The following is a 14,211-nucleotide window of genomic DNA, read 5'->3' as shown; positions in this document are numbered from 1 at the left end:
GAACTGAAACTCTTGTGAGATTCTCTGGGCTAGACTCGGTATCAAGGACAATACAAGCTTATAATTGAATCCTTCTGTTGACCACCAGACTCACCTCCAGATGTTACCAAAAACTTTAGAGAAAACCTACAAAAATGGTGGAAATACATTAGAACTAACAATAAGAAATAGACCTGACTTCTTTGATGATACCCTCACAGAAACTGGTATCAATTATAGTGTGGCAGTTGTAACAACAACAATTACCAATATACAAAGTTCAACTAAAACAAGTAGAATAATTTGGATTTTCAGCAAACTAAATAAAGAGGCAGTAGTGTATCCAAATATGGAACTTCAATTGTTTATCTCTGGGAAGGGCATGTAGCACTGTCGCTCACTTATAGAAGAATAGTGACCAGTACTGGATAGATGCATACCTGGCAGAACAGTTCATGATTGGGAGGGATCCTGCATGGTATACAGTCACTGTAGAGAAACTTTGAAAGTAACAGAGGTGTAAAACAAAACATTGGGCTATACACAGGGAGACGCTGAATGAAACTCATTTGGCTGTCAAAAAGAACAACGTGTGAAGCCTTCAACGACTGCCGTAGCAGAAAATTATTGAATGCTCTCTCACAAACACAAAGGAAATTCTGGACATATCTAAAGGCTGTCAGTGATACCAAAGTTAACATCCAAACACGGATGGATCAGACAGGCAAAGAAAGTAAGGGTAGTAAATCAAAAACCAGAAATGCTGATCTCAATTTTCAAATCTAAAGATGTTCTACAGGGCTGTACTGGGTCCATTCCTGTTCAATGTGTCTGTTACCCTCATTTTTGCCCTGTCAGGCAATATTGTGTCTAGATTATACAAATCTAATCACACAAGTTGTCAATCCAGAGGAGCTGCGATGCAATGTAAATGTAGCTATGGACCGATGGACTAATTGATACCAGGGAAATTATTTACAAATTGATAACAATAAAACTGAAGATCCTGTTTTCAATTTAAGGGTTTCCAATGAACATAAAAAAATAATCAAACTCTTAGGTTTCCACATAGATCAGAAACTCAGTGGGGCGAGTCATACAGAAAAATTGTGCTCGAAACATTCTTGAGTAATTTATCTGCTTTACAAACTAAGGAAGAATGCAAGCAAAACCCTACTAGCATAAGAATGTTTTGCATTTTTCCACTCCCACCTTACCTAAGGAACACCTCTATGGGGTAACTGCCCCATCTCAAAAACTGTATTCAAGTGCAAAAAAAAAAGTCTATCAGATGTATAAAAGCAATGACTCCAAGAGAATCCCATAAAAGAGCTCAATATTATGACAGTCCTAAGCCTCTATATGTATAGCTGCCTTCTCAGTGCTCAAGAGAATTTGAATAATTTTAACCTGAAAATGTCTGTGCATGATGACAACACAAGAACTGGACAATCAATTGATATACCCCACAGCTCTAATTTCTTGAATTTTCTCCTTGTGGTGAATACGTGAGATGTATGTGGGGCAAACAACAGCCACAAATATCTAGGTCCCAGATTTTTCAATATGCTCCCAAATCTGTGAAATTAACTTATTGTAGAATCTTAGGATACATTCTGAATTCAAACATAATCAGGTAATTTGAGCTGAAGGGATTCAAAGACACTGATCACATGAAACGACAGCTCTACTTTTTCTCACATGACATAGTGAAAGGCACATATCAACACAATCAGATAGACGCAGTATTTCTTGATTTCTGAAAAGAATTTGACTTGCTACCACGTCTACAAGTATTATCAAATATATGTATTTGAGGTATCAAACACAATTTGTGACTGGAATGAGGATTTGTGGTACCAAGGACACAGCATGTTACCTCGGATCGCAAGTCATCAACAAATGTAGAAATAACTTTTGGTGTTCCTTAGGGAAGTGTGTGTTGGGGCTGTTGTTCTCCATCTACATCTACATCATATTCTGCAAGCCACCTAATGGTGTGTGGTGGAGGGTACTTTTGGTACCACTATCTGATCCCTGCAACCCTGTTCCACTTGCGAATAGAGCGTGGGAAGAATGATTGTCAGTCAGCCTCTGTATCGGCTCTAATTTCTAGAATTTTCTCCTTGTGGTCGATACGTGAGATGTATGTGGGGCAAACAATATGTTGTCTAACTCATGAAAAGTGCTGTCCCAAAATTTCAATAGTTTCATGCTGTATACTAATGACCTGCCAGACAATATTAATAGTATATTTATATTTGATGGCAAATTACAGATTCAGATATTGAAATTTATTCCTGACATTAAACTTCACTATAACAGGTATAGGTGTACTCCTAAAGCTACTTATGAAAATTTGTGCCAGACTGGGGCTCGAACCTAAATTTCCTTCTTATCACGAGTGCTCGCCTTACCATTTAGGCTATCCAAGCATGAGCAATTAATAACCTATGGTGGGGGGGGGGGGGGGAGGGGAGGATTGAAAGGACCAAACTACACAGGCCATTGGTCAATAACCTATGAGAAGAAATAGATAGGTATATAATATAAGAAAGTTTGGGTCAGTCAGTGTGCTTGGGTAGCTTAAGCGATACGGTGCCCGCTTGTGGTAACCGGGAAATTCTGGTTCAAGTCCCAGACTGGTATAAATGTTGATATGTCTCTTACATTTATACCTATCACAATTAAGCTGAATTTCAGGAATAATTTAAATATTTGAACTGTACTTCATCATCAAATATAAATATACATAAGGTGAAGAAGAGCCTCAGTCAAAAATGACAACAATAGTCTATGACGTCTCATTATCTAGATTCTAAAACTTGCACAGGAATCATGAGATGTGCAAGAGTCAGTAACTGTATTAATAATCTACGAGAAGAAATAGTTAGGAGTGTGATGTACAGGAATTTGAGTCAATCCATGGAGTGTGCTTGGATAGCTTAAAAGGTATGCCGACTGCTCACTATAGGTGGGAAATCCATGTCCAAGACCTGGTGCAGCACAAATTTTCATATGTCATTTTGGTAGTAGATCTATACCTATTACAGTTATGTTGAGTTTGAGAAATGAATTTCAATCTTAATAGTAATCTCAGCCTTTTTGCAGGTGATGCAGTTCCTGTACTGTAGTACTGTCTAGAGAACACTGCACATGTATTCAGTCAGCTCTTGATATGACTCAAAACACTTAGTGCTCTATAATGAGATTATGGGTGAGTCATAGTTGAAGCTGGTCAACCTATACAAATACCTAAGTGTAACACTTTGTAGGAGTATAGTTGTAGGTATGAACGGAACAACCACATAGGACAAGTCATATGTAAAACAGGCAGCAGACTTCAGTTTATCAGTCTAGAAAGAAGACTGTTTAGAAATCACTCATGCAACCCATCTAGAATATTGCTCAAGTGTGTGGGACTCATATCAAATATGACTAACAAGGGATATAGAATATATACAGAGGAGGACAGCATGAATGGTCACGGATGTGTTCAATCCTTGGGAGAGCGTCACAAAGATGTTGAAGAAACTGAACTGGCAAACACTTAAAGACAGATGCAAACTATACCACGAAAGTCTACAAACAAAGTTTCAAGAACCAGCTGTAAGTGAGGAATCCCGGAATATACTATAACCCTCTGTGTGTTGTTCCCATTGGGATCGTGAAGGTAAGGTCAGAATTAATCATAGTAGCTACAGAAACATTTAGACAATCATTCCTCCTGCACTCCGAATGTAAATAGAATGAGGATTTGCCTTAATAATTGGTACAATGGGAAATATCCTCTGCCTTGCATTTCACAGTGTTTTGCAAGGTACGGATGTACATGCAGAGTGTTAATAATTTTTACATATGAAATTGCGAATGAACTGAGCCAGTCATCAGCTCTGACCAATGATACAATATGTCACACGTGCACAAACAGAAAAAGACCAGAAAACTATTATTGTTATTACTCATTTTTTTGAGCGTTGGTTGTTGCGACACAATAGATCTGAGAGATTTGTTTATAACATTTAATTTGTACAAATACGCTCTTTTTACGCCTTTGTGTTTGGAACTATTGGTAAAATAGCATGTACAAAAGTACATACACAATAATTAATTCTATACCCACGTACTAGTGGTCTACATTCGAAGGCACTTTCCCAGGAAATACGAAAATTTATTATTCATCACGAGGATTAATTTACATTTTTTCTCCAATAACAGTCAAGGTATCAATTTTAAAACTACGAACTATTCTACAAATGGTACCGAGGGTGAAAACTTGCTACTGTCTTGGCCCCCCACGCGTGATCATTATCAATTACGTCACGAAATAGATCATAGTTTCCCGGTGCGTATCGCAACAAAACATGTCAATAAAAATTTAACTCTTCATGTGCTTTGCGTACATGAAACATTTAAAACTTTCGTAATTAATGTCAACAGGAAGGGGAAAGTATACTGGGTGACGATATTTTCTCCTTTCTGTGACTTCTTCATAATCGTCAGACAAAAATTAAGGTAATGATTGTGGCAAAACAACCGAAAACTTTAATCGTTTGCACGCTTTTCTCAGGGTTAAAACATCGCTGATTTCCAGAAAAAAAACAATAGTACAAACGTTCATAGTCCATCCATAATAACCAAATAATATAATTTGCAAGGTCATTAAGCTATCAATGCACAGTAAGGTGACAAGCGACAAGAACATATTTCGCAGTCGCAGTGTACTTGTGGATCGATTTGCACAGTGATTTCTGCGATATTGCGAGCATAGTACTTTGCCCCTTTTCTAAACATAAACAACTGCTGCAGGTTTGTTTTCCTCGGTGGCTGTGACAGATACTGGGCAAAGCACCTCAATGTTATGAATTCAGGAAGATTACTGCAATGCGTTGTAGGTGCAGCCTTTGGCAGAAGACTGCAATACTCTGATAAAACCTGTGGAATTGATCTGTATTTCAAGAGACAGCAACCCAGTTTTAGGTTAGCATCGACGAATACTTTCCTCAACATTGATTAAATAAATCGTAGCGTAACCCTGCTGATGACGCATTTGTGCTAATCATATTTCCAGTAATTATTTTTTTTCTATCATGTTAAGTGTTGTGGCTTGTATAATGCCTGGGCTGGTAACAAGAGCGTAATTATGTATTTCAAATGTACCTCAATAAATTTCCCACTGACAAATTTTCGTGGTCCTATGTCAGCAGCGACAATAGGCACCCTTGCAAGTGTTTAAATAAAGGAATGCAAAGACGTTATACTTAGTGCCATTACAACAGTTGCGCCTATACTATCAATTAATTAACTAGTTCGTTAACTGATACATTGCAACTTCGCCAATTATGATGAGAACGAAACTGACAATTTAGGATGTTTTGTATCTACATCTTTTCAATGTTGCAGGGTTAACGTTTATAAAGACGTGTCACAAATATTGCTTTGCATCAGATCTAATGAATTGGGTGTCAGTTACTGTTGTAGGATACAGTAAATATAATTACCAACGGCAAATTACCCAAATAGAATGTACCACACAGTCTTTCTCATAGCTTTCCTTTTCTATGGATGGTAGATTTGGTATCGCCCACTGTACCCAATTCTTGTCGTTTTCCTATAGAGTAGATATTCAATGTACTTAGTAATATTCAGATTTTACACAACAAAACATACAAAGATTTCAATTTAGTTTAATATTAATCTTCACTGAAAGAGCGCCTAAGCATTTGTCAATCAAAAATGATTTCAGTATCACTTGGAATAAGTTCCCTTTGTGTCACCTAAGCAGTTTGTTGTACCACATCTGGCCATTCATGTATGGACTATGGTCTGTTATTGGTGTAGTTCTTTATCTGTAACAATAGTCTTTCCTTCTTGTATTATATAAGTGGGTGTCATAGGACTAGGTTGCTTGTTTTGATGTGTCACAAAAAATGTAATTAATTTGTAAATATACAATGAGTAGCCTGTGAGATATTTAGATTTTCCTGCAGGATCCCCTGAACCGTATTCCAGGAATAATACTGATTCCTCTTTTTCTACAGGGTTAATATTATGTTCATATGTATTTCAGCAGCACAGTCTCATATGTATCCCATAATTAATCTGGGCAAAAATTGCCCCACCATAAACTGATTTGAGTATCTTACCTGAAACTACTTTTGACAACTGGCTAACCAGGGAAGCATGGGTTCAGCATTTATATTCTAGGGCCCAGGTTTACTTAAGAGTAAATTGTCATTTACTGAGTGAAAGGCTTTAGTGAGATCTACAAATATGCCTTTTGATTACATTCCTTGCTCATGGACCTCATACACTTTATGAGGAAACTCCGTAATTGCTGTGATCATTTCGGATGCCATGCTGTGTCAATGCCAGGAATTTTTTTTTTTTTTTTTTTTTTTTTTTTTTTTTTTTTTTTTTTTTTTTTTGATAAATAATCACAGAGTTGTGTCAACAGCACAATTTCAAATACTTTACTGAATATGTGTGTTAATGATGATGGCCTGAAGTTTAAAACCTCTTCTGTCAGTCCTCTATCTAACTTGTACTAGTTTAATTGTGCTTTATTTCAGTACATATAGAAAGTTGTGTTCTCTGATACTGCAATTAATTGGATGAATAATTATCTCAGCTAATTCCTTCTTACATTTCTTTAGCTGCACCACTACACAACCTGTCCCAACAAGATAAGTACTTATTCTTTAGGTTATTTACTATCCTGCATATTTCCTGTTCTCTCACTTCTTCGAATTCCCAGAATGTCTCTTGCACGGGGCTTCATCTTACTACTCACATTTATGGGATTAACTGGATTGACAGGTACTGATACAAAATATTTATTAAAAACACTTCAGACTTCATTGGGCTCTATAATTATTTTTCCTTAATTTCAGATGTTTACAATTTTAGTTTCTGGCTTGGGATGACTTTGCAAAGTTCGTATTTTTTCCATGAAGTCTTGGCTGTATTTGCTGACTGAGATATTTCACTGCTTTATATCTGTTTTCTTAGATTTGAAACTCTTTCTGAAAGACATTCTTGGCTTCATTGTACTTATTTTTGAAAGTCTGCAGCTTTGTTAACTAGTTGTGGATATTTTGCGTGCGTTTGATCATATTTGAGGCAATTGTCAGTCCGGTGTTTTTGCACATTGGTTATGGATTAGTACTATCTATATTCCCTTAAAAGGGCAACAAAAGTCAAAATGTTCTAGCATATCATCATAGAATGTGGTCTATATGTTTTCTGGCCCTTCAGCCTGGTAAACCACATTTCAGTCCTCAGTAGCTGTTACACTCTTCTATAATTTGTTTATTTTCCACAACTTTTATAATTTTGGGGTTGTTTATGTTTACATACTAGTTGACATTGGTGGTCAGGGTAGTAAAAAATCCATGTTCCTCTAAGTAACAATGAACAGTGCCTCGCATTCAGTGGTATTGTTCCACTGTATTGTGATGGCATGCAAAGAATTTTTAAAGAAATGTCGCTTATACGCTAGTCTGTTTAATTATTCAGAAGTGATTTGGTTTCACTTCTTTTATAAATAACAACATGATGTCCTATAAAACTTCTACTTAGTTGGTACATTATTTATGAGATAAACTAAATAACCTTTGATACATTATTTTTTAGTTTCTGCTTTCTTCTCTTTTGAACTGTACATCCAATGTTTACCCAATCACTATTTTGATGCCATAAAAAGTTTAAATGCAGAATTGATTCTTAAAGTGTATTTGGTCATTATTTTCACTCTGCTGTAAATGTCAAGAAAAATCTGTGAAAGTCTTGTGTTGAGATGAGTTTCTGTTCTTAAGATCTGTACTGCATGTGCCATAGGCATCTTACATGGCATGTATGTGTCTGAATTGCATATTTTTCTCAAGTTTATCACCAGCCATGGTCAGATGTCAGTTTCAGTTAAAAATTTTCCAGAGGGTGAAGCATAATTGATAAATCTTTCACAATAGCACTGTAATTCCCATCAATGCCTTGCATAATATGATGATAATGACAAAAAGACAAAAAAGAAGCAGTTTTTGATGTTCTACCATCATATTTATTGATATTCACAAACAAGTTTTTAGTTGCTTGTGCAAGTCATGATAAAGCAGTTGCTTGTGGATCAAGTGGCTAAAAACCTGTTTGTGAGAAAATAAAAATTGTAACAAAAGCTCAAGAAAGTGTTTTTTTAAATATAATTGACATTATGTTTAACACACAGTTTTGTAAACAGTTTACAAAGCATACTGCTTACAAAACACTTGTGTGACCCAGCCTGGAATATCGTATCTGTAGCAAATGGGACTAACAGGGGATGTTGAACATCTTTATTGATCATCAATGTTTATTAAAAAAAAGGGGCAGAAGAAGGAGAAGAAGAAGAAGAAACTTAAGCAATAGTGTCTGTATACCAATCGTACAGATAATAAAGTACATAAAATCGGACAGATAACCAGTTACATAAACCATACAAATTCTAAGTTTACATTATATCCAGTGACATATGGCTATGTTTAACTTAAGTTATGGATCTCCTTGAATTCATAAAATTCATGTACTCATCAACACTGTAAAAGCTTTTACTTATAAGGATTTTCTTAAGATCATTTTTAAAAATGTGCAACTTTGATATCTTTTTAACTCTTAAGGGAAGGGCAGTAAAAAGACATCTCTATGGAAGCCAGTTCTGTGTCCAGTTTCAGTTACAGTCACCACTGTTCAAAGCAAAGAACAGGGGGTGGGATTTCAAAAAGTATATATATATATATATATATATTTTGAAGAGTCATAACTTTAAGTTCTGTGAATACAGAACTCCATAGGTGCAACTCTTTTTTTATAATTCTTATTGCCCGTTTCTGAGTAGTGAAGGAGTGTTTTGCTATACTTAAAAAATACACCATATCGCAGTAGGCTATGCGTAATGCATAATAGGCACTCATCACTTTTTCTTCACCGCAGGAATTTTTCAGCATTCTTAATATGTAACAGCATTTACTTAATTTTTTATTGAGTCATTCTATATGTTTATCCCATTCAAGATGCTCATCTAAACTTCGCGAAGTCGCGCTTAGGCTTAAATTTTGTAAACGTGTTTGTTTCTTGTTTCACGGTAATTTAACTAATTTCTCGGTAACAAATAAGTAAACTACTGTAAATAGCGTATAACTTCATTGTTTTAATACAGATTTCAGAAAAACAGCGTAACTTTATATCAGAAACTTGCTTATATACATTTGTGAATAGGCTTAATTCTTGTAACGTCTTTTTTGATTTTCGGTAATTTAATTGATTTATTCTAGCTAAAGTATTATTTTTGCCATGAGTGAGAAGTGCCTGACTTGCCGTAGAATTGTTAGTTCCGGGATTTGGTGTGATGGATGCAGTAGTTTTTTTCACTGGGGGGACTGCAGTGGTGTGGGTGTCGGGAAAGTGGATCAGGCTCATCAGTGGTTATGTAGGATTTGCAGCAGAGATAGGAAGATAGTGGAACAGGGGGGGAAAATTGCTGCCCTTCAGGCTGAGCTAGATCAGGCTAGGGAAGATCTGGACAGGTTAAGGAGGGAGAAGGGCAAAGAGAGGTGGGAAGTGGCAACAGGTAGCAGAAGGAACAGGCCTAGAACTAAGTCTGACAGTTTTGTGGTGAATGTCAAAAATAAGTTTGACCTGTTGCTTCAGTTAGAAACTGATGAGCCTCAAGCAGAGGTAGGTGTAGACAGGACACAACAAACTTTCAACAGGAAATTGAAAAAGAATGTAGGAAAGCCATCGAAAAGGAAGAAAGTTTTGTTGTTAGGTAGTTCTCATGCCAGAGGTGTAGGCCAACTTCTGCAGGAGGAATTAGGACCAGAATACCAGGTCACAAATTTTTTCAAACAAAGTGCTAGTCTGGATCAGGTGACAGAGGATTTAGGTTCACTCTGTAAAGGATTTACCAGGAAGGACACCGTGGTTATTGTGGGAGGGCCAGGGAACAGCATCGACAGAGATCCTGGGTACAGTATAGAGTGTGACCTGGTAAAGATTGTGTCGGCATCGAGACACACCAATGTTGAATTTGTATCTGTCCTGAGACGCCATGACCAGCCTCATTTGAACTCTTTTGTTGGGAGAGTTAATTTGGAGTTGGAACGGCTCCTTGGGTCGGGTGCGGGGGCTCATATTGGTGTGGTTCCTGTTGATTCTCTCAGTAGGTGGGACTATACCAGGCACGGCCTACATCTCAACAGGAAAGGGAAGGGGAAACTGGCTGGGGTAATAGCAGGAAATTTAAGGGGGGGAGGCACTGCCATGAATGGTAAAATACCAGTGGTTACAGGTGTTGGAGCAGAACCTTTTTTAGGATAGGTAAGACAGAAAGATGTCAAGTTCTACGAGAGGTCAGTATTGAAACAAATCTTCAGTTTAGGAAAGAAATTAAACAGCACAATTCTAGCACATTGGATCACCAATCACAGCTGTCAATTATAAATTTTCACCAATCACCAGAAATTTTATCTCCACCAAGTTGTATCTCAGTCCTAGGTAATTGCATTGATGAATTAAAGTCACCCAACCCAGTTGACATAATCTGCCTCTATGAACGCCATGTGACCACTGGTATAGCAACTAGGTCTAAGCACAATGAGAAACTCAGACAGGAGAGTACTGCAAATGTTAGAATAAGGAAAGGTTCTCATAAAAGTATAATTAAAAATAATGTAAGTATATTTCATCAAAATATTGGGAGTTTAAAGAATAAAATAGATGAGCTTCTGGTTTGTTTAGAAGATTTAGAAGCTGAGGATGAAATAGATATACTATGCCTGTCTGAGCATCACATTGTTACTGATATGGATAAGGTAAATGTAAGTGGATATAAGCTCTCTGCACATGTAATGAGAGAAAATATGGAGAAAGGAGGAGTTGCCATATATGTCAAAAGTTATCATTGTGCAAAAAGTATAGAAACAAAAAAGTTTTGTGTAGAGAAACAGATAGAAGCATGTGCCTGTGAGCTTAAATTAAATAAAGGCACATTTATAATTGTAACTGTATATAGGTCCCCATCAGGAAATTTTCATCTATTTCTGAAAAAATTGGACTCCTTGTTGTGCTATCTGTCAGACAGGGGGAAGCAAATTATTATTTGTGGGGACTTCAATGTAGATTCTCTGAAAGAGGGTAATAGGAAAAATGACCTTGAAGTATTACTCGGTTCTTTCAATTTGACACTCGTTATTGATTTTCCTACTCGGGTGGTAAAGGATAGCAGCTCACTGATAGATAACTTCTTTATAGACCAAGATAAGTTTAACCAGATAAATGCTCAGCCTGTTGAGAATGGTCTTTCTGGTCATGGTGCACAGCTAGTTACAATATATGACATAGCTCCATTCAGCAATACTAAACAGTCCTCCAAAGTAGCACGTTCAGTCAACGATTTAACAATTGCAAATTTCAGGGAAAGCCTATAGCAGTTAGACTGGGATGGGGTGAACGGTGAACCTGATGCCAATTTAAAATATAATTTATTTCATGACATTTTTGTAAATGCATTTGAAAACTGCTTCCCCAAGAAAATAGTTAAATATACTCGTAAGAAACCTCATAACAAACCATGGCTTACTAAGGGTATAAAAATATCTTGTAACCGGAAAAGGGAAATGTATCTGACAGCAAGAAAGAGTAGTGACCCAGAAACTATCAAACATTATAAAAACTACTGTGTTATATTAAGAAAAGTTATTAAAAAATCCAGAAGTATGTGTATCATGTCTGAAATCAGCAACTCTGATAATAAAATTAAAACAATTTGGAATATTATTAAAAGAGAAACAGGTCAACCAAGAGCACAGGAAGACAGTATTACCATCAAATTGAATGAAAACTTTACGAACAAAAAGTCAGAAGTTGAAAATATTTTTAATAATCATTTTCTAAATGTTGTGGATATAGTAGGATCCAGGTGTTCATTAGAAGATGCTAGGCTGTTAATGGAAGAGGCCATACCTATGCAGTTTGATACAATTGAAAACTCACCCACTTCTCCCTCTGAAATTAGGAAAATAATAAACTTGCTTAAAAGCAAAAACTCACATGGAATTGATGCCATTTCCAGCAAAATACTAAAAACTTGTTCTCAACAGATAAGTAAGATTCTCAGCCACCTGTGTAATAGCTCTCTGGAACAGGGCATTTTCCCTGATAGACTGAAATATGCTATTGTTATACCTTTGCATAAAAAGGGGGATAGATCTGATGTCAACAATTACCGTCCAATCTCCCTTCTAACAGCTTTATCCAAAATTTTTGAGAAAGTAATGTATTCAAGAGTAGCTTCACGTATCTGTAACAATGAAGTACTAACAAAATGTCAGTTTGGTTTTCAGAAAGGCTTTTCAACAGAAAATGCCATATATGCTTTCACCAATCAAATTTTGAATGATCTGAATAACCGAACACCACCCATTGGGATTTTTTGCGATCTCTCAAAGGCTTTTGATTGTGTAAATCATGAAATTCTGCTAGACAAGCTCAAGTATTGTGGCATGAGTGGGACAGTGCACAAATGGTTTAATTCGTACCTAACTGGAAGAGTGCAGAAAGTTGAAATAAGTAGTTCTCATAATATGCAAAGATCAGCACATTCTTCAAACTGGGGAACTATCAAGAATGGGGTTCCACAAGGGTCAGTCTTGGGTCCTTTGTTGTTCTTAATATATATTAATGACTTGCCATTCTATATTCATGAAGAGGCAAAGTTAGTCCTCTTTGCTGATGATACAAGTATAGTAATCACACCTGACAAACAAGAATTAACTGATGAAATTGTCAATACTGTCTTTCAGAAAATTGCTAAGTGGTTCCTTGTAAACGGACTCTCACTGAATTTTGATAAGACACAGTACATACAGTTCCGTACAGTAAATGGTATGACGCCATTAATAAATATAGACCTTAATCAGAAGCGTATAGCTAAGGTAGAATATTCCAAATTTTTAGGTGTGTCCATTGATGAGAGATTAAATTGGAAGAAACACATTGATGATCTGCTGAAACGTTTGAGTTCAGCTACTTATGCAATAAGGGTCATTGCAAATTTTGGTGATAAACATCTTAGTAAATTAGCTTACTATGCCTATTTTCATTCGTTGCTTTCATATGGCATCATATTTTGGGGTAATTCATCACTGAGGAATAAAGTACTTATTGCACAAAAGCGTGTAATCAGAATAATAGCTGGAGTCCACCCAAGATCATCCTGCAGACATTTATTTAAGGATCTAGGGATATTCACAGTAGCTTCTCAGTATATATACTCTCTTATGAAATTTGTTATTAACAACCAAACCCAATTCAAAAGTAATAGCAGTGTGCATAACTACAATACTAGGAGAAAGGATGATCTTCACTATTCAAGATTAAATCTAACTTTGGCACAGAAAGGGGTGAATTGTACTGGCACTAAAGTCTTTGGTCACTTACCAAATAGTATCAAAAGTCTGACAGATAACCAACAAGTATTTAAGAAGAAATTAAAAGAATTTCTGAATGACAAATCCTTCTACTCCATAGAGGAATTTTTAGATATAAATTAAAAAAAATAAAAATAAAAAAAATAAAAAAAACACAAAAAATGAAAAAGTTGTTATATTAACTTAAGTATGTTGTTAAATTAACTTAATTATGTCATGTATTGGAAAATTTGACTCGTTCCACATCATTACGAAATATCGTATTCATGATCCATGGAACTAGTATTAATCTAATCTAATCTAACCAAATTCTTAAAAAAAATAGTATTTTCTGTTTGCCTAACTTTACTATTAAGTCAGTGATTACTTTATTTACTGTATGCCTATAATTCATCCCTAATGTTTTCTACTCGTTAATAGATAGACCATTATCTCTAAACCATTTAACTATATCTTCATTTGTTATTTCTATTTCTTTTTTATATAAGTCAGTCACATGCTGAGCTTTAACAGAGAGACGAGTATCGTCAGCAAACAGTACAGCATCAGCTTGTTTTAATAACTTGGTAAGTCATTTATGAATATCAAGAACCACAGGGGCCCCAATACCAATCCTTGAGGTACTCCATGAGTAACTTTATCATATCCAGAAAAAGTAGGATTTACCTTCATGAACTGTTTCCACTTTCTGGTATATATCAGATAAGTATGACTTAAATTACATATGAGCAGTACTATGGATTCCATGGCAGTATAGTTTGTGAGGCAAAAT

At 35.9% G+C, this 14,211-nt stretch overlaps 1 protein-coding gene across 2 annotated transcripts in view; it reads left to right on the top strand.

Annotated features, from left to right (window-relative positions):
• The first annotated feature begins 4,643 nt into the window (after positions 1-4,643).
• LOC126162818 (spermatogenesis-associated protein 20) overlaps positions 4,644-14,211 on the top strand; it is a 299,482-nt gene continuing 289,914 nt past the window's right edge. Inside the window, exon 1 of one of the 2 annotated variants that reach the window (XM_049919563.1) lies at positions 4,644-4,959. In XM_049919563.1, the coding sequence (XP_049775520.1) occupies positions 4,841-4,959 (119 nt within the window). In that variant the 5' untranslated portion in view covers positions 4,644-4,840. The remainder of the gene's footprint in view (positions 4,960-14,211) is intronic. The other variant, XM_049919564.1, reaches the window with a different exon arrangement.

Source organism: Schistocerca cancellata, chromosome 2, assembly GCF_023864275.1.
Source record: "Schistocerca cancellata isolate TAMUIC-IGC-003103 chromosome 2, iqSchCanc2.1, whole genome shotgun sequence".
Classification (NCBI taxonomy): Eukaryota; Metazoa; Arthropoda; class Insecta; order Orthoptera; family Acrididae; genus Schistocerca; species Schistocerca cancellata.
Note: the sequence above shows the minus strand (reverse complement) of the source record. Positions and strands in the feature narration are given on the sequence as shown.